The following is a 27,955-nucleotide window of genomic DNA, read 5'->3' as shown; positions in this document are numbered from 1 at the left end:
GTCTGGCCTGTTTAACTTGCTCTTCTATCCATCAGGCTTCAATTAAACTGGGAGTTAGATCCGGGTACAGGCTGCGATGCACTTACTACTGCATCACATTAGAAGACACTTCATGTCTGGCTATCCCACTTTTAGTGCTAAGACTCATCTACGGGCTCAGGTGCCCCCAGCCTGATCTATTCATTGTAAAGTTCCCCATCCACCTTTTACTGAGGGTTTTAGCAAACATTGACCATTTGTGCCTACGTACATTATTTCAGGAGAAGTTGCAACATGGTGATTTTGGATTCCTTCAGTTCTTCCAAGGCTAGGAAATTTTATCTTCCCAATTATAAATTCGAGGTCTGACTCCCAGTTAGGGTGGGGGAGCCTCCAGGTGTTGTTGCGGAAGCCTTGGGAGAATTTCTGTTTGCCATAGTGGTTGGAGGGGACTTATGGTACTTAAGGCAGACTGCGCGTTCTACATAACAAATTCTACATTGTAAGAATCACCTGCATCCCACACAACTTTTGAAAGTCTTGTTACAAATCACCGGAGTCTGAGACCATTTTATATAGGAGACACTGTCCATCTACTATTCTGTTTGCCATTCTCCTAAGAGCTGTGCAGCATTTCAGAAAAATCATGTAACAGCAATAGTCTGTAATAGCAAAACAGCAATACAGTCTGAGTTTTGCTACAATGCATCTGTATATGTCAGCTTCTGTTACTGTCAAATTCAAGATAACTCCACACACAAGTGCAAATGTCTGACTACATTTTCCACTGTAATGGTGTTCAGGCATCTACATGATCAAATATACATTACCTTATTATTAATTACTTTCTTTTTGCTTCTCATTTATATTACAGTTAGAACTTTATACTGATTCCTTTTGAAGTATGCATTCAGTTAGATTAGCTATGAATTTTTTTATTTTAGAATCTTTTTTTTTTAACTTATTTACTTTTGAAAGAGAGAGAGAGAGCGAGCGTGCACGCATGAGCAGGGAAGGGGCAGAGAGGGAGAGAGAACCCCAAGTAGGCTCTGCACTGTCAGCACAGAGCCCAATGCAGGGCTTGAACTCACGAACTAAGAGATCATGACCTGAACTGAAAGCAAGAGTCGGATGCTTAACCACGTGCCCCAAGAATCTTTTTTTTTTTTAAAGTTTATTTATTTTGAGAGGGAGAGAGAGAGAGAGCGAGCAGGGGAGTGGCAGAGAGGAGAAACAGAATCCCAAGCAGGCTCCACGATGTCAGGGCAGAGCTCAACATGGAGCTCAAACCCACAAACCGTGAGATCATGACCTGAGCCGAGAGTAAGAGTCAGATGCTTAACCGACTGAGCTGCCCAGGCGCCATTTTTACCTATGAATTTCAGTTCAAGAGAAGTAAAGGAGATTTCACAGAATATTTGTTTGAAATGGGCAGTGAGTCTGAGAGAGCTGAGAATTACTACCTACTTAAGTTGTAAAAATTCCTGCCCTCTCTGCCCTTGATTGTTGTCCGGGGCTTGTTCTGAAATCTTGTCACTGTTTTCTGGGAGCATCACACACAGAGCACTGCACTGGGATGATATCTGAGCCATAGCCCTGGCCCTGCCTCTTTATTAGTGGCTGGTGACCTTAGGCAGGCCATCTTATCTCTGTTCCTATCTATAAAATAAGGAGGTTAGATCAGACAAGCTGCCAAACCCTTCAACTACTTTTTATTATTCACACTTCCCCAGGATTTCTGAAGAGTGCCTAAGGGATGTACCAATTATTACTTATCCTAACGATTCACTTTCCCATTTTTTAATTAATGAAAGATACAGAACTGCAAAATAGGATAAAATATCAATGGCAGTTAACACTTACTGAGTGCTTACTATTGTCTCCACAGTGAACTCCCCAACCCCCCATTACTACCACACTGTGGAGCCTAAATTGGCAAGTGCTGTCTCAGCCAGAGACTAAGGTCTCCTCCTGGTTCCTGTCTCCTACCTCAGAGCACAAGTCTCCTGTCTTTTTTTTTTTTTAAGTTTATTTATTTTTGAGAGAGAGAGAGAGAGAGAGAGAGAGAGAGGTATCTTGAGGCAGACTGTGAGCAGGGGAGGGGCAGAGAGAGAGGGAGACACAGAATCCAAACCAGGCTCCAGGCTTCGAGCTGTCAGCACAGAGCCTGACAAGGGGCCCAAACCCATGAACCGTGAGATCATGACCTGAGCTGAAGTTGGACACTTAACCGAGTCACCCAGGTGCCCAACAAGTCTCCTGTCCTAAATGCTGCCATCGTAACCTGCTAAGATCTTGGATGTGACATGCTCATACCCCATGGCATTTTGGAAAACTTCTGAAGTTGTCAAAGAGGTTTAGGCAACTACAATGGATGAAATGAAACAAGCAAGACACTGGGCTTACATCCCCTCTGGGCAAGTACTTCTGCATCCCTACATTCCCTGAAACGCCTGGCCCAGGTCACTGCATCCTGGAGAACCTGAGGAGTTAGGGTGACTAGGAGCAGTACAAGAAGTCACCGCTCCATTGACGTCTCCACTTTCTTTCTCCATCTGCCAAGACTCTGACAATTTGTTGAAGATGCATGGAGGTCAGAGAGGGAGTCAGGTGGCAGGAGGGTTAATGGCCAGAGCCCTGCAGAAGCATGGGCTGCCCGATGGGGGCTCTGTACTTACCAGGGAGGCTGCCGGCTCGTGTGAGGGTGCTGTGGGTGAATCCGAAGGGGGTCCACCTCTCTGGCAGTGGCAGGGGGAAACTCCCGGTGGGGACTGCTCACACTAGCCTTGTCCCAGTGCTCATGGATAGGTGTGATGATCCCAGACACGATGCGAGACCGAAGTTCCTCGCTGTTCTTGTAGGTCCTGCAGGAAGGAGACGAGCTATCAGCTGCTTGCACCTGGCCGGCAACCCCACACACACTATTCTGGCAGCGGCGACGTCGGCGGCAATGGCGGCCCCGACGGCTCTTAGCTTTGCGCTTGGGCTGTTTATAAGGGTGGGAACGGGCCGCCCGGCGGACCTGTGTGAGGGGGGCAACAGCCCGGTGTTGTTTCCGAGGTTTGGGCCTAAGCTTCTCAGGCATCTGAGTTGCCCCTCCTCGTTTACCACCCCATTAGAAAGGTGAGGGTGTACGGGCGCAGGGCCTGGACTGGCTACTCCTCTTTACCTGCCCAACCCCACCCTCAGCCTCATTGTGTGTTCATCATGTGTCATGGGAAGGGTCACGGACGACCAAGCCTCCTCGGGGAGTATGAACCAGGTTCCTGGTCCAGGTAGGGAGGGCTCTGAGGGCTCAAGGTCCAGTCCTGTCATTAACTCAGGGGTTCTTGGAAGGCTGCTCTGGGTCTCTTTTCTCTGCCTGTGACAGACAAGAATTGTAAGTTGTAGCTGAGGTGCTGAGGCAGACAGAGGTAGTGACGAGTGGGCAGTGCTCCAGAGTTTCTAAAAATTCGATGTTTTAAAATGAGCCATATCCTGGATCAAAAAACAAATCTTATAAACTTTAAAAAACTAAAGTCATAAAGAGTATGTTCTCTGACCATACAGATTCACACTAAACATCAAAACGGAAAGAAACCTGTAATACATGGAAATTAAGCAATATGATTCTAGATAATCCACAGATCAAAGAGGAAGACATGAAAAAAAACTATAAAGCACTTAATAAAAATAAAAGTACAACCTATTAGGGGCAGTTGGGTGGTTAAGTGTCCTACTCTTGATTTTGCTCTGGTCATGAACTCAGGGTTCGTGAGATCGAGCCCCTCATGTTGGGCTCCACACTGACAGAGTAGAGGCTGCTAGGGATTTTCTCTCTTCCCCTCTCTCTCTGACCCTCTTCTGCTCACGTGTGTTCTTGCTCTCTCTCAAAATAAAAAAACTTAAAAAAAAAAAAAGGGGGCGCCTGGGCGGCTCAGTCGGTTAAGCATCCAACTTCGGCTCAGGTCACGAGCTCGCGGTTTATGAATTTGAGTCCCAGCTTGGAGCCTGGAGCCTGCTTCAGATTCTGTGTGTGTCTCTCTCTCTCTCTGCCCCTCCCCTGCTCACGCTGTGTGTGTGTGTGTGTGTGTGTGTGTGTGTGTGTGTGTCTCTCTCAAAAAGTAAATAAACATTAACAAAAAATTAAAAAAAAAACTTCTTAGCACTAAAAACACTGGAAAAGAGGAAAGAAATTGATAATCACAATTCTGACCTCAAGAACACAGAAAAAGAGCAAATTAGGCCTGAAGCAAGCCGAAGTAAGGAAATAATAAAGAATAAAAATCAATGAAAGAGAAAACAGGAAAATAATAGAGAAAAATCAATAAAAAAACTAGTTCATCCAAAGAATGAATAAAATTGACAAACTTCTAGCAAAATTGGCAAACACAAAAAGAGAGAAGACACAAATCACCAATATCGAGAGCGACATGGGCTATTAAAACACATCTGTTGCCACTGAAAGGGTCATAAGAGAACTAAAAACAACTTACTTCAACAACTCAGAGCAGACCAAGTCATCAAAAACCACAATCTAACCACTCCGCCAAAATAAAATAGATAATCTAAATAGTTCTATTCTAGTAACAAAATTCATACCTAAGCACCCAAAACAAATCTCCAGACCCAGATGATTTCAGTGGAGAATGCCACCAAACGTTTAAAGAAGAATTAACACCAATTTACAGTTATTTCCAGAAAACATAAGATGAAGAAATATTTCCCAACTCATTTTATGAGGCCAGTATTGCCTCATATCAAAACCAAAGAGAGTACAAAAAACAAAAACTACAGACCTGTATTTCCCATGAACTGGGATGCACAAATGCTCAAGAAAACACTAACAAGTTGAATTAAAAATATATAAAAAGAATCATATGCCAAGGATTTACTGTTGGTATGCAAGGATGGTTCAGTATTCACGAATCCCTACCATATCAGTAAGCTAAGACAAATCGCACGATCCTATCAATTGAAGCAGAAAATGCATCAGACAAAATCCAACATGTAAATCCACTCATGAGAAAAACTTTCAACAAACTAGGAAAAGAGAGGAACCTCTTGAGCTTCATAAAAAATACCTACAGGGCGCCTGGGTGGCTCAGTCGGTTAAGCATCTGACTTTGGCTCAGGTCTTGATGTCATGGTTCATGAGTTCAAGCCCCACGCTGGGCACTGTGCTGACAGCTCACAGCCGGGAGCCTGCATTGGTTTCTGTGTCTCCCTCTCTCTCTCTACCCCCCCCCCCCACTCTCACATTTTGTCTCTCTCTCTGCATCTTCCCTGCTCACGCTCTCTCTCTCAAAAATAAATAAACATTAAAAAAAAATTTTTTTAAATACCTACGAAAACCTACAGTTAACAACATACTAGACTTGAGTTGATTGGAGGGTATTTCTGAAGCTAAGTGGGAGGGAGAGACTTAGGGAAGGAGGGAAGAAAAGCTACACTATGGCTTTCTATCCCCTTTTGGCTTACTGGAATGGGAATAGAGGTAAAAAAAAAAAAAAAAAAAAAAGTCTTACAAATTAAGTTTCTCTTTTACTGGGAAGCCACTGAATAGGCAGATATGGATTCCATTCCTATATGGATATACGCCTATAGGTATATATCCCTAGGCAGTATGTTCTCTGGACCTTAAATACTGAGTTTTGGAAGAAGGCTGGTCATATGAGTGGAGTAATAATGATGTAACAACTAATATTTACCGATTATTTACTATGTGGCAGGTACTGTTCTAAGTCCTTTATATACATTAACTACATGAGTTTTCAGAAGTATTTATTACAGATCTAGTAAATAAAGGTAGAATTAAAAATAATAATAATAATAATAGTGAAAGACTGAACACTTTGCCTCCGAGACTGGGACTATGGCAAGGATGTTCTCTCTCACCACTCTTAAATAACATATTGCAATAAGGCAATAAATAAATAAGAAAAAGGAAAGAAAAAGCACAGAATAAAGCAAAGAATAAAACTGCCCCTATTTGCACATGACATGATAGTCTATCTTGACGTTACCAAGAAATCCTCAAAAAAACTCCAAGAACACTGAGTTCACCAAGGTGACTGCATATAAATGATCTACAAAAATAAACTGCATTTCTATACACCAATAACAAATATTTGAAAATCAAACTAAGAGCAGAACGCCATTTACAATCACTCCTCTCCTGCAGAGAAGAAATAGCAAAAGCATGTTTAATAAGATCTGCTGAAAATTACAAAAAATGATGATGAAAGAAATCAAGTAGGACCTAAATAATGGAGATACACCATGTTCATGGTAAAAATGTCGATTTTCCTCATTATAGGTTTAATGCCACCCCTATCAAAATCCCAGCAAGGTTTCCATAGACATAAACAAGCTTATTCCAAAATCTGTACAGAAAGGCACAGACCCCAGAATAGCTAAGACCTTATCTTGACAAGAAAAAGTCGGTGAGAGAAATCATTTCTACTCAATGTTAAGGTCTACTATGTAGCTACATTAATCAAAACTGTTTGATACTGGCAGAGGGACACACACAAAGATCAATGGGAAAAAATAGAAAACCCCAAAATAGACCCACATAAACAGAGACGATCGCTTCTCGAAAAAAGCTGTAAAAGCAAATCCAGTGAAGGAAGAACAAATGGTGCTGGAGTAACTGGACATCCACAGGCAAGAAAATGAGCCCCCGTCTGAACTTCATACCTTATACAAAAATTAACTTAAAACCGACCGCAGACTTAATTCTAAAACATGAAACTATAAAATGTTTAGAAAAAAACATAGGAGGGATGCCTGGGTGGCTCAGTCAGTTGAGCGTCCGACTTCGGCTCAGGTCATGATCTCATGGTCCGAGAGTTTGAGCCCCGCGTCGGGCTCTGTGCTGACCGCTCAGAGCCTGGAGCCTGCTTCGGATTCTGTGTCTCCCTCTCTCTCTCTGCTTCTCCCTGACTCACGATCTGCCTCCTTCTGTCTCTCAAAAAAAAAAAAAAAAAAAAAAAAAAAAAACCATGAAAAAAAAAATTAAAAAAACAAATCAAAGATGTTATTATAAAATCATTAAAAAAGAAAAACACAGAAAATCTTGGGGAGCTAGAGGTAGTTTGCAAAGCGTTCTCGACACCAAAAACACGACCCATAAAATTGATAAAATAAGTATTATCAAAATTAAAAAGGTCCGCTTTGTGAAAGGCCCTGTTAAGAGAATGAAGAAACAAACTACAGGCTGGTAGAAAACATTTATAAGCTACTATCTCGGAAAGGACTTGCATCTAAAAAATATAAAAACTCTCGGGGCGCCTGGATGGCGCAGTCGGTTAAGCGTCCGACTTCAGCCAGGTCACGATCTCGCGGTCTGTGAGTTTGAGCCCCGCGTCAGGCTCTGGGCTGATGGCTCAGAGCCTGGAGCCTGTTTCCGATTCTGTGTCTCCCTCTCTCTCTGCCCCTCCCCCGTTCATGCTCTGTCTCTCTCTGTCCCAAAAATAAATAAACGTTGAAAAAAAAATTAAAAAATAAATAAATAAAAACTCTCAAATCAGCAACAATTAAAAAAACCAAAACAAAAAAAACCCACCCAACCAATCCAAACAAAATGGGCAAAAGACACGAACAGACATTTTGCCAAAAAAGACACACAGACGGCAGATACACATGGAAAGATGCTCATTGTTAACCATTAGGGAAATATAAAGTAAAACCACGATGAGATATCACTACGTGTCAGAATAACTAAAATGAAAGAGTGACCACACCGGATGCTGGTGAAGGTGCGGGGAAACCTTATTACTCACACACCGGCAGTAGACACATAAAATGGTACAGACACCGTAGAAAATCATTCGGCAGTTTCTTAAAAAACTAAACATGCAACTACTATCGTGCTCTTGAGCATTTATCACAGGGAAGGGAGAATCACGTCCACACAGAAGCCTGCACGGGAACATCCTTAGTACCTTCATTTGTAATAGTGCAACAATGGAAACAATGAGATATCCTTCAAGGAGTGAGTAGTTACACAAACTGTTGCATGCCCATGCGGCGAAGTGCCACTCAGCTTTACACAGGAACACGCTATCAATGCATGCAACAACTCAGAGGGATGACAAGAGCACTACGCTGAGAACAGCCAATCCCATAAGCTTACATACTGTATGATTCCATGTATAGGACATTTTTGAAAATGAGAAAATTTTAGAAACAGAGAATAAATGGCAGTTGCCAGGGAGTTAGGGATGGGGAGGGAGTGGGGTGGCCACATAGGGCATCAAAAGGGACCATTACGGTGATAGAAAGGCTTTGTATCATTATATCAATGTCAACATCCTGGCTGTAGTATCCAGTAAGGTTTTGTACAATGTTATCACTGAGGTAAAACGTACAAAGGATACGAAAAAATGTCTGTATTATTTCTTACAAGACTATAATTATCTCAAAATAAAAGGTTTAATTAATATTTATAACCATAAGAAGAACAGAGAATATTAAACTAGACCAGCAATTTCGAGTTTTCTCTCGCACAGAAGGGGGCCCAAGGAGAGCAAGACAGAAAGCCAAGTGGATGGGACCCAGGGATCTTCACTTCCTGCCCCTACCCTTTCCATCGGAGCAATTTTACTTTAACTAGTTTAATATGTCAATCCTAAAGAACACTGTGCTCGAAGAAGAGTTCCGTGGCTCAAAAGTCTTAACACCTACAAGGCCTTGGGAGATCTGTGGGCCTGTGGTCTCTACATCCCTATAAAGAACAGGGTTTTGCTCAAAACCTAGAATTATGGGGACCTTGCTGCTTCCCTGAGCAAGCTGGGTGGAAGGGATAAATCTAAGTCCCCTTTCCTTTCAATCAGATGAGGTTGTGTGTGATACGGCCGGCCGGAAGGCCTACGATCTCCCTCTGGAGGGTGTGTGTTTACCTGTAGAGCTCAGGTCTGATTTAAAAACTGCCAAGTACTGAAGAAGTTCTGCACAATTTCTAAGCCTTAGTAGCACTGCCATTTTGGTAGCAGCAAAAGACAGCCTGTGGCCTGTCATCCTGAAGGAGTGGAAAGAGAAGAGGCTTGGCAGTAAGGAACAGGTTCGGACCCCTTAGCAAATCAGAGATTGCTCACCAAGGGGCACAAGTCCCCACCCAGAGTGGACAAGACATGCCATGAAGACCGAAAGAGGAGGGCCCGGTGGGGGAAGGTGACTAGAAGCAGGCACTTCAGTGTCGCTGGCAATAAGACAGAGCAGAGAGGGAGAGAGCCTTATGATTAAGAGGCAGATCCACACGCCAGCTCACAGAGCCTCAGTTTCCATGGAGATGATTCCCAGTGATCAGATTTTTCCCCTTTGCATGTCTAAGAGCTGCTGCACCCAGCACCGAACACTCTGTGCTGACATCTTGTTTTGTTCTCACGACGCCGCGAGGTAGTACTGTTGGTCCCTCATTTCACGGTAAACAAAAAACAAAATACTCCCCCAACACAAAGCCCCAACAACAAAAACGTATTCACAAAAAAGAAATGGAGACACGGTCACTTTTTCTCTCAGCACCGCTCAGGGCTAAAAGCTGCAATGAGCATGCGCAGCCTCGTACGGTACCTGGGTTCTTCCACCTTCTCCCACGACAGAATTCCAGATTGAAGAATCAAGAGGAAGACTCCCAGTCCTTCCCTTACCCACGTTAGGAGCGTGGGGGTCACGGAGCGGGCAGCGCCCACAACAGCAGCTCTGGGCTGGCCTCGCCTCTCTCTTCCACGCCACACTCCACTATACGCGAAACAGACCCGGGCCCTGCCCTCAAGGGGATCACAGCCGGTGGGGGAGAGTGACCCTGATCATAGAACACCCACTTAGTAAATGCTGAAAAGGGTGTTTCGAAAGCTCAAATGTGGTGGGGAGCAGGAGAGGCTTCTCTGAAGAACTCTTCAATGGGAACTGAAGGGAGAACAGGAGTTGGCTGCATGGGGAGCTGGGGAGAGTATTCTAGGCACAGGGAAGAGCTCTGCAGAAGGGAGAGGAAGCAGGGCATGGAGGCTGAGACACAGGAACTAGGGGCAAAGTGGTCCAGGACGGGGTTACGCTTTAGGCCTCCTCAAGGAGTTTGTTCTTTATTCTAAGAGCAACCGACATTCGCTGAAGGGTTTCAGGTATCTTTCAGATTAACAAGAATTTTTAACTGTGAGAAAATACATACAAAATTTACCCTCGTAACCATCTTTAAGCATACAGTTCAGTGGTGTATTCAGGTTATTGTGCAATCGCCTCCACTGTCCGTCTTCAGAAATCTTGCAAAACTGAAACTCTGTCCCCATTAAACAGTAACTCCCCATTCTCCACGTTCCCAGCCCGTGGCAGCCACGATTTGACTTTCTGTCTCTATGAATGTGACTACTATAGGCACCTCATCTCAGCGGAATCATACCAAGTGTCTGTCTGCCTGTGGGTGGCTTATTTTGCTCCGCATAAGGCCCTTGAGGTTATTCCACGTTGCAGCATGTGTCAGCTTCTCCTTCCTTCTTAAAGCTGAACAAATGTAGTCACCGACCACATTGTATGTATACGCTACATTTTGTTTATCCATGCATCTGTTCTAGGTATTCACGGATACCTACGTGGCTTCCAACTTCTGCTGGTATAATAAATGCTTCTATGAACATGTGTGTGCAAATATCTATTCTGGACACTGCTTTCAATCTTACTGGTTATACCCAGAAGTAGAATTGCTGGACCCCATGGTAACTTAATTTTGTGAGGAACCACAACACTGTTTTCCATAGTGGCTGCACCATTTTATGTTTCCACCAATGGTGCACAAGCATTCCAACTGCTCCACATCCTGGCCAACACTTGGGTTCTGTGTTTTGTTTTGTTTTGTTTTTTGACAGTAGCCGTCCTAACATGAGTGAAATGGTACCACTGAAGGATTTCAAGCAAGCGTTTTAGCCACAATCTTATTATCTGTTTTAAAAGGCTGGTCCGACTACTGGGTGGGAAATCGACTGAAAGGTGGTAAGCAGGAACAGAAGTAGGCATCTCCTCACGTAAGGGCCACATGGAAGGGGGCAGAGACAATGATGGAGGCAGGTGATTTGGAAGTCTGAGAGGAGTGGAGGGGGTTAGATATAATAAAATACAACACAGGAGTGCCTGGGTGGCTTGGTTAAGCGTCCGACTTCGGCTCAGGTCATGATCTCACAGTTCGTGACAGCTCGTGTTGGGCTCTGTGCTGACAGCTCAGGGCCTGGAGCCTGCTTCTGATTCTGTGTCTCCCTCTGTCTCTCTGCCCCTCCCCCGGTCAGTGTGTGTGTGTGTGTGTGTGTGTGTGTGTGTGTGTGTGTGTATGTCTCAAAAATAAACAAACACTAAAAAAAACCAACACAACAGGGTTTCTAGGCAGTTCTGGTGACTGTGAATTTACGGTGATGCCGGGCTTCCTCTAACCAAGGAGGCTGATCAGGATGGCAACAAAGTCCCTAAAATGGAATAAAGTGGAAATAACTGGGCCTGACTATGTAACAGACAATGTCATTACACTTAAGGAGAAAGCAGCATTAATCTAAGTACATTTTGAACACAATACTCTGACTATAACATCCTCAGTGGGACACAGTTGAAGGACAAAAGAATTGGAAAGAAATTATACTTGGAACTTTACTTGGTTGATTTGTTCTTCGTTGGCACTGACGTCGCAGTTCAGAAACTATGTGTGTACTTCAGGATCAAACAAATGAGTAAATATGCTGATGCTGTTGAAATCAGGGTCCACGCCACAGAAGGAGATACAAGTACGGAATAAGAAAGTTAAGAATCCCTTGGTGTTAGATTAAAAACGAAAGCATCAGTTTAAAATTTAAGAAAAGACTTTAAGGAAAAAGCTTTCAAGCTCTATTCTAATCTACAGGGCCTGGAAGCAATAGTATCCTTGTATTAATGAGCACATTCAGGGCCCAGATTTTGGTTGTTAAATACGATTCCCCACTAACAGAAATCATGGCTCCCTAGAAAACCGGCTGATTACAAGGCAGGGGCAAGGAAATTACAAGGGAAGGCGGGAATATTTTATTGTGCCAGAAAGTGTGCAACGCTCTAAGAGTGACGGGGACATGTCAAAAGGACAAAGAGGCAGCTTGAAAGGGTTCCCACTGGTCAACTCTGGAACAAGTGAAGCATCCAAAGAATGATAGAAATGGACCATAACTTAGAATAAAAAAGAATCCATTGTCTACACTGGTATTTAAAAGAAATAAAAATAAAGGGGACAGGGAGAATAGAAAACTCTTTTTTATAAAAAATGCTGATAAATGTAGTTAGAATGATTAGAGTAGAAAATTACTGCCTTACAAACATCACTGTAGTAACTGACTCAGGCGAGAATCATCCACAGATGCCAAAACTACCGGGTAAGAGACAGTATGGTCTGCTACCATAATCCCGCAGATCGCTTATGAAACACAAAGGAAAACAGATGCCTTCACTATAGAAAGAGCTGGCAGACGCTGTCCTAACCAAGTCATCAAAATGAACCAAGTCAACAAGACAGACGTCTATGCCTGATGCAAACACCCTGAGAGCACAGCCTCACCTATGGGGTGCTCTTGTCAAAAATGTTCAACCGGAATCAAATGAGGAGGAAATAACCTAATAAACCTGATCACGAGGAAACAATCTGAACCTCCTACACAACAACTGACCTCAAGTCTTCAAAAATACCAAAACCATGGAAAATAAACATCTAGGAAACTGTTCTGGATTAAAAGTAATTAAAGAGCCAGGAAAATAAATGCAATATGTGATGTCTGGTTGGGTAAGAAAAAACCCCCAAAGAGCCAAAAGACTAGTTAAAAAGGATACCGCCAGGATGACCGCAGAAATATCAACAGACTGTGTATTAAAGGACAGTCACATATCTACGTTTCATTTCCTGAGCGTGATAACTGTGTTAAGGCTATATAGGAGGTGCCCTTGATGAATACGGAGATACTGCTTGAGCTTAGGGGTGAAGGTTCACAAAGTGTGGAAATAATTCTCAGGTGGTTCAAGGACAGAACAGCACACAGCAAAACTAAGCAAATGTGGCGACACGTTAAAAACTGGTCAATAGAGATGACAGGTATGCGAGCGTTCACTGTAATATTTTTACAAACCATCCTTTCTGTGGGGTAGCAAATTTCAAAATAAAACGTTAGGAGAATGAGAAAATAAGCCAGACCGGGAGAAGATATTTGCAAAACTCACATATGATAAAAGACTGTACCCCAAATACACAAAGCACTCTTACAACTCAATAGTAAGAGAACAGAACAATGAAAAAATGGGCCAAAGACCCAAATGAACACCTCACCAAAGAAGATGTGCAGGCGGCAAGAAAGCATATGGAAAGATGCTCGGCATCATGTGTCACTTGGGAACTGTAAATTACAAGATACCAGCATACACTTATCAGAATGGCCAAATCTGGGGGCGCCTGGGTGGCTCAGTCGGTTGAGCGTCTGACTTCAGCTCAGGTCACAATCTCGCGGTCTGTGACTTGGAGCCCCGCGTCGGGCTCTGGGCTGATGGCTCAGAGCCTGGAGCCTGCTTCCGATTCTGTGTCTCCCTCTCTCTCTGCCCCTCCCCTGTTCATGCTCTGTCTCTCTCTGCCTCAAAAATAAATAAAACGTTAAAAAAAAAAAAAATTTTTTTAAAAAGAATGGCCAAATCTGCAAAACCGACACCACCAAACGCTTACAAGGCTGTGGAGCAACAGGGATTCTCATACGTTGCTGGTGGGAATGCGAAATGGTACTGCCACCATGGAAGAGAGCACGGCAGTTTCTTAGAGAAGCAAACATACTCCAACATTCCCCGTAGTGAACCTGCAGGTCAACTATGGAGTCCGGGTGAGGATGTGTATTGATGGAGGTTCTTCCATATAACAAATGGAGCACTCTGGTGCAGGACGCTGACGGTGAAGGAGGCCGTGTGGGGGTGGTTGGAGGGGGAGGTGTTCATGGCAACTCTTTGCGCTCGTTCACTGTGAGCCTAAAACTGCGCTAAAAAATAAAGTCCATTCAAAACAAAACAAAGTTGGAAGCGGAGATCGAATTAGGTGCACCTTTTCTCCAGGACCCTCTTCTGACTGACCCCACCGCTCCCCTGTGGCCACTGTAGCACTTGTGGACGCTTGATTACATCACTTTACTTCACGTGGCACTTCCCATGTGAATCTTCTCTTAAAATAAATTAAAAACAGAAAAGAGAACTGAGAAGTGACTGTGCCCAGGAGACAAAGACCATTCTATTAACCTTTCTTGACTCTCTCGACTTCTCTGCCCTATTCCATTGTTTCTCTCGTCTTTTTCCCAGGGAAAAGCCATCACTTAGAAGTACCTGTGGAAGTCACCCAGGTGTTCTGAATCGACATAATCATCCAAGTTCAGTGTCAAATCTGATACCTGCTGTGAGCCACATTCCTAGAAAAATGAAAACAGAAAACGAAAGACTGGGGAGATTTCTGGGCTAATGGGTGGGTGGGTGGAGAACAACAATTAAATACTCAGTTTAAGGAAATATACATGAGCAAAGAAACATACCAGGGATGTCTGTAATACGCGAAATACTTCCAATGCAGAGGGGGCTTCTCTGATTTAGGAATATTGCCTTTCTAGGGCAGAGCCCAATAAACCTACTTTCCAGGCTCTTTTGTAGCTTGGGCACAGGCATGTAATTGAGGTGCCAAATGGATGCACGTCTCTGACTTGGAGGCAGCAACATGGAAAAGCCAGGGGCAGACATCTTGCTAAAGAGAGGAGGCACAGAGACACCAGTGGCTCACGAGAAGGTGCCGAGGGCCTGTAGCATCAGCTGGCACCTAATGCCTGGAGCGGCAGCAGCAGCAGTGGTTTCTACGGCCTGGTTTTGAGGGACTGTCTTGAAAGCCCAGCCTTGAACCTGTTTCTCTAGCCTTTCTAATAATTCAGTGAACTATTCCACCTCTTTTAATAAACCCAATCTGTTTAAACTAACCTAAGGCAATTTTGTTATTTTTTTACTAAGAACTCTGTCTGATACAAGATCTAAATGTTCATCAAAACAGAAAGGGATAAATACGTTATGGTTATTAGAGACTACCTCGTAGTTAAAACAAATAAAGTATATCTTTACATGGGAATGTATGTAGACTGCATGGTACTTTTCTATGAGCACGCAGAGACAACCAGGACATACTTAACAAGAGTTCACTGCCCCTGTGGTGCACAGTCCAGTGGCAGAATACAAACACTAAATACCTAATTACAAACTGTGGTAGGTACCAGGCAAGGAAATAAAATGATGAAGTAGAGAGGCATAATTTAGATTTTTCTGGCAGGTGAGAGTAGGTAGTCAGGACTGTACTTTTTGAGGAAGTGAAAAACGGGAGGGAGTTAGCAGGGGCTAAAGGCAGAGAGGAGGGTGCGGGTGAGGTGGCCCACAGTGGAGGGGAAGTTTCTTCCATCCCTGGAAATAAGAAACGTAAGGGCTCCAGGATAGCAGAGAGCTAGGCTTATCCAAAGAATAGTCGTCCTCTGGGCCTACAATAAGCATTTTCCTCCTCTGTTGTCAGTGAACGGATTTATCCTAATTTACATAATCATTCCCCAGTAATGGAAAAGTCCCTCCCTTGATAAAACCAGAAGGTGAATATCTTTGAACACAAAGCTTTTTTATATTGAGGATTCTTGCCTCAGTTCCAAAAGTAGGATCCCTTGGATAAAGGCCTCACAAACATTTAAGGCCTTTGATCTGTACTGTTAAATGAGCTACACAAAGGTGATCACAACGTGTGCTCCCACCAGCAGATACCAACATGTCCCCGAGACTCACCAGCACATTGATGATCACGCTGTTCTCCACGGTGACAGCCTTCACAAGGAGCTTTCTGGACCCATCCTTCGACTCATACCGGAGGACATACAGGTCTTTATTGCTGTTCCATTCGGCTGGGAGCAGTTCTGATTTCTTATCATTGGGACCCGGCTGAGAAGACACCAGGGTTGAGAGGAGATGACGACCTCAGAGCACAGAGCGAGGAAGGACTTCACAGATAATCTAATCCCACTCCCTCATTTCACAGGTTAAGGACATGGAGGTCAACAGAAACAAAAGGCCCAAGTCAGAGGTCTGGGATCTATCTCTGGGCTCCTGCTCTAGTGCTTTCTGCCTTGTAGCTGCCTGCCTTTGTGACACAGTACTGGAACCTGTCCAGAATCCGTAGCCTCGGGTTTACTAATGATGTCCTCTCCACCTCCCTCCCCAAGAATCAGCCAATCTTCTGAAGGGATACTATGAAATTCTAAGGCAGCAGTTTTCAAAGCTCAGAACCTGGACCATCTGTAACAGGAGCACCAAAACGTTACCTAAAAATAAAGATTCTAGTGCACTCTCGTCCAGGCTACTGTGGTGGTCGTTTGATACTGTTGAGATTCATCTGTTGCAGAGTGTTTAACCACATACGATCCATTATACAGCACCCCGCTGCCGTGAAGTTCACAGCTACATACAGTGTGGCGCTGCGTGAACACGCCGCAAGGTACGCATTCGGTGGGGATGCATATTTGGACTGTGTACAGGCTGGCTGTTATAAATGAGGCTGCTATGAACATCTGTGTACACACGTCCTAGCACGCACGTAGTGAACTTCCACAGAGTGCGTATGAGGAAAGAACTTCTAATTTATGACATAAAGTCAAACTGTTTTCCAAAGAGGTACTGATTTCACACTTCCACCAACAACATAGGAGTTCTTGTATTCCACGTGGTCAGCAACCCCGTCACTGTCCAATTTAAAAATTTTTGCCAAGCTGGTGTGTGTAAAAACGCATCACTGTGAGTTGTGATGTCTTCTTTTTCTTTTTAAATAACTCTAGGACTTTCCTTTTACACATTAAAGTTTGAGAAGCAGTTTCTACACTATTTTTTTAAAGATCAAGTTTTTCTTTTTTTTCAAGTTTATTTATTTTTGAGACAAAGACAGCACAAGCAGGGGAGGGGCAGACAGAGAGAGGGAGACAGAGAACCCCAAGCAGGCCCCGCGCTGTCAGCACAGAGCCCAACATGGGGCTCGAGCTCATGAGTTGTGAGATCACGACCTGAGCTGAAATCAAGAGTTGGATGCCTAACCTACTGAACCACCCAGGTGTCCCCAAGCTTTCTTTTTCCTTAAATGTTTATTTCGAGAGGAAGAGAGTTCTCACTCATATATATGCACATGGCGAGCAGCGGGAAGGGGCTGAGGGAGAATCCCAAGCAGGCTCCATACTGTCAGCGCTGAGCCCGACCCGGGGCTCGATCTCAGAAACCGTGAAATCAGGACCTGAGCCAAAATCAAAAGCCAGACACTTAACCAAACTGAGCCACTCAGACAGCCCTAAACTATTTCTACAGTAATAGAGTGATTTACAGGTGGGGAAAGATTTCTTGAGATCCATAAATGAGAAAAAGTACTGTCTTTGAGACTGTTCCAAATTTAAAGCTTCTGCTCAACAACAGACACTGCAACACTAACAGGCAGCCACTCTGCCATGGCTACAAATGAAAAAGGATTAATAACTAGCACGTTAAGGGAATGCCTGGAAAATGAACAATAAAAATTAGGAACCCACTTGAAAATTTGGCCAAAGATATGAACAAGCAAAAGATAACGGCAGATAACAGTACATAAAGGGCCGTTAAAAACTTGACTAGCATCCAGAGAAGGACAGGTGGAAATAACGAGATTCCAGGTTACAACCATCAGACGGGTATTATCCATTTTTCTTTTTTTTTTTTTTCTTTTTTTTTTTTCTTTGCCGGGTGTTCATGTGGGTGTGGGGAGAATGTGAACCTTCAGACACCGCTGGTGGCCCTTTACATTCCTACAACCCCTCTGGAAAGCAATCTGGCAGTATTTGGTGCAATTAGGTAAGCTGACACCCTATGACCCCAAACCTCTCTTCCTGGAAGAAACCCTGTGCACAAAAGCACAGGGGTCATGACAAGGGATCTTCGTCACAACCTTGTCATGAGCACCAAAGTGGAGGTGAAATGAAAAGATATGCTCACAGTGGAATACTATATAGGAGTTACAAGAAACAAACTAGATCAAATTGTAGCATCATACAGATATTAGTCAAAAATACAACTTAAACTTTTCTTAAAAATTAAGAAAAAATGTGATTTACAGCTAGGCATCACTCATGTAAAAAATTTTTAAAACACACAAAAACACTCTATATACTTTTTTCATGGATACCTATTTATGTGGCTAAACACAAGCAAGTGGACTGAGTGGGAAGCTCTGTACTCAGGAGAGTATGTTGGGAGAAGCTGGACCAAAGATGAAAAACAACAGCAAAACACAAAAATGGGCACCGCAGCCCTTACACACACCAAGGACAATGGGAGGTCAAAGGCCGAGAATTGTGGGCCTCTCCTCTTTGGTCACCCTTGTTGCTCAGGAATCCAAAGGGGGAAGTGGTCCCCAATACAATTTAAGATGTTGCAACTGGCATGGTTTAAAAGCTGGCTGGATGACAAGGAAACTCACAGGCCTGAAGCAAAGAAACGAGAGTGACAAAAACCGCAAGTGAAACGAATCAAAACAATCCACTAAGTGATGAACAGAAACAATCCCCCACATCCAACCGGGTAGATTTCCTGTTAATAGGTTTAGTGCCGTGGATTTAAGGTTTACTTTGGAAGCCAAGAATTTGACAACATGCCTCGTTTTTGTTCTGTCAGAGGCCTCTGAATTTATGTTTATATCCACCACCTACGGCGTTTAACCCACCAGAATTCTTCCTCGGAGTATAGATAATTCATTAGGCTCACTCTCCTATGTCTCTCACTGCCGGGGAACTGATGGTACCAGCCCAAGGACTGCCCTGATAATGGGAAAAACAGGTGGGACCAAGAGGGACTGGCCCTGGTGATAATCAGGCCAAACATGGCATTCAACTGTCTTCTAGACACTGACATCAGTATCGGGCCCCCCAGAAAGCTGCAGCTGGAAAGTAGCCAAAGTATATGGTTATACAGTTTAACACCCTCAGGTGAAACTTTTAAGGGCTGAGAGGGGCTGGGAAGGGCCCAAGGTCACAGTAAGTCAGGTGCACAGCTGGGTTTGGGCTTCAGTGCTCCTGGTTGGTCTATGGGTGGAGATTTTTCCCAGCCAGGTCCACCAGACTGGCCCCTAGAAAGTAAAGATAGTTGTCCACTTAGGCAAAATCCTAAGCATTCTTCAGTGACCATGAGTTCATCCCAGGGTCTCTGGGCTAAAATCCACCCAAAGAAACACAAACGTCATCTTGGGCATTTTCTCTCTATGGTCAAAATCTTTAGATTCCTCCAACAGGAAACAAGATTCTCTGACTTCTACCTATGGCCATCTCTAACCCCTTGCTACCTGACCCACCTGACACCTCTGTAAAGCTCTTAGGAGGAGCGGCACTCACTTCGAGGAAGTGCTCCAAATTCAAACAGTCAATTTTTATTGAAGCCAATGGCCTCACTCTAACCAAGTTTTACATGTGCAATTTCCCTGAACAAGAGGAGATAAAACCAAAGAGAAAAGCAGACAACTTTGTATTTAACTGTCAATATGCTAAACGATCAGGCACATACTTCCAGGACCTTCCTCTCTCTTATCACCCTTAGAAGGGTGGGGAGCAGGAGGTGGCTGGAGAGGCAACATGAACATCCTCCAGGCATGGCAAACACTGTTGGTCTCAGCTGAGTCTGCTGGTCTCAAGGCAGACAATTAAACCCTCTTTTAAATAAACTGATAGGAAAGATGCCTCTCCTCAGGCCTTCTGCTCCAGGGGACGCTGACTCAAGCAGCAGTTAGAGAAGGGGAAGTGCAATGTGAGCTTTAGCAGCACTTGTGACAAAGGGCACAGAAGCAGACACACCAGTGTGCAATACAAACACCCATCCCCAGAAGGCACGCAGGACTTAGCACTGGGGCGGGGGACACATGGACAGTGGGCAGTGCCTTTCAAACCTTCCTCCCCACCCTCCCTGGCCTTCCGTAAGATATCTGGGGCTGGCAGCTTTTTCTGGCCTGTATGAACTCAACACGTGGCACCATGAACACAGTGGAATTAGATGGACCTTTAGGAATCAGTGAAGGACCTTTTCTGTTCTTTAAACCAGTATTAGAATGAGATCGCATTCTTTCTGCACAGTTCACCTGAAAATTCGGCAAGGGGAGGATGCCGAAGGAGGCAATGACCTATAGGAACTGATGTCCCTAAGCTGTCAAAGCAATTCAGAGCTGTGGACGGGTGTGTGAAGGGACGATGCTGGGAGCTGATCTGCTGTGTTGATACGTCCCTGTGAAATGGGGAGAAGGGAGTCACACAGGCCCTCTGTAACAAGTTCCTGTTCTGGGGGGACAGATTCTGACTGTCAGACCAGAAGTGGCTAGCTGGAAGTAAACCAGGTGAGGTCCATGAGGAGGGGCAGAGAGTAGGGCAGACCTGTTAGAGCTGAAGGACAGGGCGAGGGGTCAGGGAAACAGAAGGCCCACCGAGGAGCCCCAAGGACAGGACCAGACCAAGTAAGTGTTCCTCCCCCTCTGCTCTCCAATCCCACTGCATTCGGCACCATCCTGTACAGCAGCTGCCTGGACTTCCCAGGCCACGCTGAGGTGACATGACTGGGCAAGTGGAAGAGCCATTCAAGATCAGAAAGGTGACGTGAGGCAAGTGAGGCAACAGCTTCTCTTGGGGCCGCTATGCACCAGAAGGGGGGAGACTGACACTTCGGGGCGCCATCTCTACCCGGTCCCAAGGCCTGAATGCTGAAAGGCAAGGGAAGTGAAGTGCACGATGGACCGAAAGGCCCAGAACTGAGCTATCTGGGAGGAAAACATGGTTTCTGCTTCCAAGTGTGTGTGTGTGTGTGTGTGTGTGTGTGTGTGTGTGTGTGTGTGAGGCTGCCCCTTCTTTTCCAGCCGTACCTCCAGTCCTAGATGCCACATGAGGGACGAAGTATGTGTGAGCCTGGAAGGGAGCAGGGATGGAGCTGCTAAGTGTGTATCTGGGGTCCCCATGGGATACTTGAAGTCTAGGAGGATAAGAAAAGCCAGACATCCATGACAGTTCTTGTACTTCTAATCTGACTCCCGGTGGTGGGTGCGAAGTGTGAGATGGGGCAGCGGTCTGGCTCACTGCTCAGGACGGTGGAATGGGGCAGCAGGGAGTGGAAGGGAGTGCCTGCCTCTCGGTGCTCAGGATGTGCAAACTGCATTTAAGGAGGGATCCCTGAAGCTCTGTGTCAGGACAGGAAAACCCGAGATGCTAAGTGTATACCTGAGACACTCAGGATTAGGGAGTTTGAGAACTGAAGCAGTGAAAAATGAGAAGAAGGTTAAAAATCTCACCATAAGAGATGCAAGGGGTGAGGTGCCCCGCTCCCCAGAGCTGATGCAGGTTCCGAGGGTGAGAAGAACGGTGACAGGAAGGGGCAGGCTTGGAATCCTACGTGTATGTGGGGAGTGAGGCTGGGAGAATATTTTCTCTGCCGAACTGAAGGGGCAGGAAGGGGGCCAAGCCCAGTTCTCACCAGGAAGCTGATGTGGAGGGTGAAAGCCACAAAGCAGAGGCAGAGAAGATGAACAAAGGCTCCAGCAAAGAATTATGCAGGCGCTTGGGCCCAGCAATCCCGGGGCTCTTTGGGTGTGAGGGCAAGGCCCCCAGTTCGGAGAGGCAGTCAGAGGACCTGCGAGCAGGAGGGGCTGACCCTGTAGGGCAGCTGTTGAGGAGGTAACCTTACCTGGCCCTCACATGCAGGGTGCAGGTGTGTACCTGTGGGGGGGGGGGGGGGGCTGTTTCCCAGAACCTGAGCTGGGGATGACAGCGGTGAGCAGACTGCACGGGACCCTTCAGTAAAACGGTAAGGGTGTGTGTGTTCTCTGGGCCCCCATAAACGTGCTCGGACTCAGATATCTGGTGGAGGTTCGAGTGCAATATTAGGAACAGCACCCCCCCCCCACCCCCGCCGCTATGAGGGAAGGAGCTTGGCGGAGTTCAGGCAGGTGAGGAGTGCTCAGGGGAGCTACGTCCCTGTCTCGGCGTCAGGTCCACACGATCCTGGCCTGGGAGACTGCCAGGCTATGCTGAAGCGAGCTTCTGGTCCTTGGGTTCCAAAATCATGTTGTCCCAGCTGTGTTCAGGGGCGCTGGGCTGGGATAGCAGAGGAGCTCCTCGACCCGCTGTCTATACCGAAGGTTCCAGGAGCCCCAAGGCCCGGACTCCGGCGGGGGGAGGGCCAGGAGCTCTGGACCAGAACTCCGGACCTTGGATCCACCACCATACCACCACCACCCTGACCCCGGGCTGCCTCTCTGGAGTACCTGGTCGCCGACTCCCAAGCCGTAGTAGCCGTGCGTCACCACCTCCCAGTGCAAGAAACAGACGAGAGCGTCCTGCGCGCAAGTGATGGCCGGCGCCGCCGACGCGAACAGTACCTCCAAGCCCGCCATGCGCTCCCCCGGCTTCTGCAGGCGGAGGGAGGAAGGAAGGGAGGGAGTGCCGTAAGCCGACTCGGCCCTGAGAGCGCGGAGGGCTCCGCTCCGCTGCTCCGCCCGCCCTGGCCTAGCCCCACTTGCGGCCAAAATGGAGACGCCCGAGGGCCGAACACGGCCGCCGGAAGTAACTCCAAGCGCCTGACCCGTTGCGCCAGCGCGCCGACTGGAAACCCGAGCGCAGCGCTTAAACGTTCCGCCATGCAGCTCGCAGGAGGGGCGGGGCGGGGCGGGGCGGGGCGGGGCGGGGCGGGGCGCGGTCCTTTAAAACAGGAATCTCCTTTCTCCAGGGAGTTGGAGAGATCGCCACACACGCGGGATCCTAGGTTAGGTCCTCGAGGAGAGGCTACCTTGTTCTGAGCCACCGACTTCCCATCCTCAGAATAGGGTGGGCATATGCTGGTGGAGGAAGAGTTTATGAAATATGACTAAAATATATTAATAATAGGGGCGCCTGGGTGGCGTAGTCAGTTAAGCGTCCGACTTCAGCCAGGTCACGATCTCGCGGTCCGGGAGTTCGAGCCCCGCGTCAGGCTCTGGGCTGATGGCTCAGAGCCTGGAGCCTGTTTCTGATTCTGTGTCTCCCTCTCTCTCTGCCCCTCGCCCGTTCATGCTCTGTCTCTCTCTGTCCCAAAAATAAATAAACGTTGAAAAAAAAAAAAATTTAAAAAAAAAAAATAAATAAAATATATTAATAATAATAGTTGGCACTTATGCAATGCTTGCTACGTGCCCCATTATTCTAAATGCCTTACGTGTATTCATTAATTTAAGCGTCACGACCCAACCCTATACAGTTAGCGTTAACGGTAGCCCCGTTTTACAGAGGGGTGATTTTGACCCGAGATGACTCAGCCAGACAATGAGGGGGCAGAGATGGTCCCGGGACCCAGCAGTCTGGCTCCCAGGATAAAGTTTATTAAATGTTTATTGTGTGCTGGATCCTGTGCCCAAACCTCTACATCACCCTATTTTTTTTTTAATTTTTTTTTCAACGTTTTATTTATTTTTTTGGGGGGACAGAGAGAGACAAAGCATGAACGGGGGAGGGGCAGAGAGAGAGGGAGACACAGAATCGGAAACAGGCTCCAGACTCCGAGCCATCAGCCCAGAGCCCGACGCGGGGCTCGAACTCACGGAGTGCGAGATCGTGACCTGGCTAAAGTCGGACGCTCAACCGACTGCGCCACCCAGGCGCCCCTCTACATCACCTTATTGACAACTCTGTGAGGTGTGTTCCATTATCGTCCCCGTTTTGCAGATGACAAAACCAGCCCAGAGAATTGAAGCCGCTTCCTCCAAGAAGATGCAGTTGCGCCTCTATGATTTTTGCCACCTGCTATTTCTTCAACAAGATTCTCGAAATCCGCTTACTGTTTTTGCTCAAGTAAATTCAGTTTTCCCATTCTAGTCAGCACCCTATAGCAAGCCACCATCACCTCTGACTTGGATGTCTGCACCAACCTCTGAACTGCCCGAGTTCATCTCTTGTCTCCCAAAGTCTGTTCTACACTCTGCAACTGGAGATTCTGTTAGGACACACGCCAAGTCACATTCCTCCTCTGCTTAAAACTCTCCCAGGGCTCCTAACACACTCAGGGAGAGTCATGTCCTCCCTATGATCTCTGGAAACCTGCATATGGTCTGCGCCCCCCCCCCCCACACACACACCCCATACCTCTCTCTGACATCATCCCCTCTAACTCTCTTCTCATTCCCTGCACTCTTGGCTACAATAACGTTGACTTCCATCCTCTCACACCCACATCTGATTCAAAAGCAAAGCTAGTCAACTTTACCCTCAAAATGTATTCTGAATCTGACCACTTCCTACCGCCTCCACGGTCTACACCCCGATCTGATCTTCTAGCATCCCATACTTGGACTACTGCAGTAGCTACCTAACCAGGTTTCCTCTCCCACACGTTCTGTTCTCCAGGTCTTTGCATGTGCTGCTCTCTCTGCCCGGAATGTTCTTTCCTCAAACATCTGCGTGGTTTGCTCCTTCATTTTAAGTGACTCTTTCTCTCACTTCCCTGGCTTCCCTGACGCTACATCCAAGATAACCTCTTCTATTTTTTTTTTAAAGTTTATTTATTTTGAGAGAGACAGCAGGAGGGTGCACGTGTGCGTGCGAGTGAGGGAGGGGCAGAGAGAGAGGGAGACCGAGAACCCCAAGCAGGCTGCGCATTGTCCGTGCTGAGCCCCACGCAGGGCTCAATCCTACGAACCATGAGATCATGACCTGAGCCAAAATCTAGAGTCAGAAACTTCACAGACTGAACCACCCAGGCACCCCATGTCTTCTGTTCTTTAGTCCCTTCCTTACCCTGCTTTCTTTCCTGCAAAGTGTTAATCATAACCTGACCTTATATCAGGTATTTATTTGCTTGCTTGTTAATTTCATGACTCTCTTCCCACTAGACCGTGAAAAAGGGAGCAGAGATCATATCTGTCTTGTGCACAGGTATATCTGAGTGCCTTCCTGGCTTAATACACACTAATTGAATGAATGAATGGATGAATGAATGCTACGTGAATGAATTATTGGTGTGGGCTCAACTTAATGGGGCCGGTCTCACCTTTTTGTTCACCCCTCACTTTGTTAGCTGGCCCCATGCCACTCCACATGTTTTTGTTCCCAGGATTTCTCTGGGACACCCAGATTCTCGAACCCCATCGGCAGGGATTCCAGCTAAGTGTCTGAGGTAGATTGCAGGTATGTTGACCGCACCGTGGGTGGTGCTGAAGGTGATGGACTCCTGAGCTATGTTGCCTGCGGCCTAAGACCGTTCACCCCTTCCACTGAGAAGCTCTGCACTTTTCAAGCCTCCCTGCTTTTACTTGCTCTGTCTCTTCTGCTTTAAATGTCTTCCCCGGGGGGCGCCTGGGTGGCTCAGTCGGTTAAGCGTCCGACTTCAGCTCAGGTCACGATCTCGTGGTCCGCGAGTTCGAGCCCCGCGTCGGGCTCTGCGCTGATGGCTCAGAGCCTGGAGCCTTTTTCCGATTCTGTGGCTCCCTCTCTCTCTGCCCCTCCCCCGTTCATGCTCTGTCTCTCTGTCCCAAAAATAAAAAAACGTTGAAAAAAAAAATTTAAACATGCTGACAAAGGGGCACCTGGGTGGCTCAGTCGGTTGAACGTCCGACTTCAGCTCAGGTCACGATCTCGCGGTCCGCGAGTTCGAGCCCCGCATCGGGCTCTGGGCTGATGGCTCAGAGCCTGGAGCCTGCTTCCGATTCTGTGTCTCTCTCTCTCTCTCTCTCTCTGCCCCTCCCCCGTTCATGCTGTGTCTCTCTCTGTCTCAAAAATAAATAAATGTTAAAAAAAAATTTTTTTTTAATAAAAAAAAAATAAATGTCTTCCCCGGTTATTGAAAATTCCACCCATGCACCCATTCATTCGTTCACTAAACCTCCATAGGCTGTGTTGCCATGGATGGGGATGCAGACCGCGGACTGCACAGAGGTACCCCAGGGGCAGACCCATTCCTAAGTGTCAACTGTAAGCCAGGCCCCAGATGAACAGGCTGTAGTTCCTGACACTTTGGAGCCCACAGTCTGGTGATTAAAAAACAAAAAACAAAAAACAAAAAACTCACAAAGGTAACCCAGTGTGAAGACTGCCATGACATAGGGGCACTTGGAGGTCTGTGCAAGCCCAGAGGAGGCAATCTAATTCAGGCTGGGGGTCAGGGAGGGCTTCTTGGAGGAGGAGATACCCAACTGCACTGCATCATAATGGACGATTGGGAGAGAACTGAGGCACAAAAGGCGTCCCAGTAAAAGGGAATGGCATATGCAAAGCATGGAGGTGTGAAATGCAGGTAGTGCTGTGTGCTTAGGGCATCGATGCTGCCTCCTGCCTGAGGCCTTCCCCCATCTCCTCGGCCCACAATCAATTTCTCTGTCCTCAGTGCAGTTGGCATCAGTGGGGTGCCAAGGAGGGGACATGGGACAGCAAGAGCCATCAGTCTCACGGGGGAGGAGAATTTTATCATTGAAGCTTATTATAATGGCCGGTTTATAGTGATAATAAAAAGCAGACGGGCCTTTGGTCAGCTAAATTACTGCTTTTAACTTTTTTACAGACAACAGCCCCCCTCATTGCTTGTACCCGGGCAGACAGCTCCCCTACCCATCCCTTGGGTCAGCCACTGCTTTGCATACGATTAGGTATAACGCGAGTTTCGCAGAACTTTGTTTCCCTGTAATAAATCATCCTCCCTGTGCCAGTCTGGGTTCCCTCAGAAGCCAACCTGAGACAGGGATTTGAATGGCTTATTTGGGAGCTGCTTCCAGGAAATAGCAGCAAAAGGGTGGGGATAAGAGACTGGGAAGTGGCCAGGAGGTGTTAGGTGTTGGAGCCCTTTACCTCTGGGCACCTGAGCTCCGTCCCGTCCAGCTTCTCTGGGAGACACACATCCTAGACTTGTCCCAAAGGAGGGTGAGAGAATTAAATTGATTTTTTTTCACTCACTCCCTGCGGTTGAGGGCCGCTTCTGGGGGCATGAAAAGCCTTCAGGTAGAGAACTGCAGAGTTTAGAGGAAGTAGCCTTTGGTGCTTAGAGGTGACTGCTAAGGAGTGAGTTGGATACCACGGCATCTGCTATCCTCCCCACGCAAGGATGAGCCACACCTTTGCTAGTCTGCGGCCCAGCCGGCAGCATGTAACAGATGTTAGTTAATATCTGCGTGTTGCAACAATGAGGTACGCTCTGTCTCTTGCACTAGGCTGGGAGCCCTTCGGGCCAGGACTATGTTCCATCCACGCTGAACCCCAGGGTACTCCATGGATGAGAACAAACGGGAGGATCCTCTGGGTCTGGAGGTTGAGGGTGCCCCGCCCCTGGTCCATCTGGCACTTTCTGTGGACTTACCGCCATCAACAAGAGTCTCGGTGGTCCCTGTGAGGACTGTGATTGGCTGAGAAGGGAAGCAGGGAGAAGGTGCTTCCCCAGCTGGGCCCCCGCTACCTGGGCCGTGCAGAGCCCATGCCAGAGATGAGGGCCCAGGATGATGGAAAGAACGTGAGAGGTGGCTGCAGCCACCAGCTCCTGGTTACCAAGTGACATCAATATGAGGATTCCAAGCTCCCTGGAAACTGTCTCCCTGGAAACTGTGAAGAGGTGAGCTGAAGGGCAGGGCCCAAATGGGCACTGCGGTGGAATTATTCAACACTGGAAGCCTTCTGCTTTTGTGGCCTAGCATCATTCCAACACCCTCACCTCCTCCAAGAAGCCCTCCCAGATTAATAATATTCAGTATTGGAACCCGCTGGATGGGTTGGAATATAAAGATTAGGGAAAGTTGCCTCCAGCTTTCAGAGAGTCTGGAAGTTGCAGGAAGTGCAGGAGAGCACCAGCAATGATCACAGCTGCCTCTTGTCCTGAGGCAGTATTCAGAGAAAAATCTGCAAAGGTGGCTGCAAAACTGAACTGAAACTGAATCCGCTGCTACTGGAGAAGCAATAAGGTGCTTCCGCTGCCTCCCATTGGC

General features: G+C 46.6%; 1 protein-coding gene across 1 annotated transcript in view; it reads right to left on the bottom strand.

Annotated features, from left to right (window-relative positions):
- Positions 1-27,492, bottom strand: part of PSMF1 (proteasome inhibitor subunit 1) — a 48,299-nt gene extending 20,807 nt beyond the window's left edge. The window contains exons 1-5 of the mRNA XM_047853517.1: positions 27,337-27,492; positions 22,289-22,432; positions 15,778-15,930; positions 14,305-14,387; positions 2,658-2,843 (exon numbers count right to left, since the gene is read on the bottom strand). Of these exons, the coding sequence (XP_047709473.1) occupies positions 2,658-2,843; positions 14,305-14,387; positions 15,778-15,930; positions 22,289-22,432; positions 27,337-27,342 (572 nt within the window). The 5' untranslated portion in view covers positions 27,343-27,492. The remainder of the gene's footprint in view (positions 1-2,657; positions 2,844-14,304; positions 14,388-15,777; positions 15,931-22,288; positions 22,433-27,336) is intronic.
- Between the last annotated feature and the right edge of the window lie 463 nt (positions 27,493-27,955).

Source organism: Prionailurus viverrinus, chromosome A3 (genome assembly GCF_022837055.1).
Source record: "Prionailurus viverrinus isolate Anna chromosome A3, UM_Priviv_1.0, whole genome shotgun sequence".
NCBI classification, from domain to species: Eukaryota; Metazoa; Chordata; class Mammalia; order Carnivora; family Felidae; genus Prionailurus; species Prionailurus viverrinus.
This window is presented reverse-complemented; position numbering and strand designations above follow the sequence as displayed.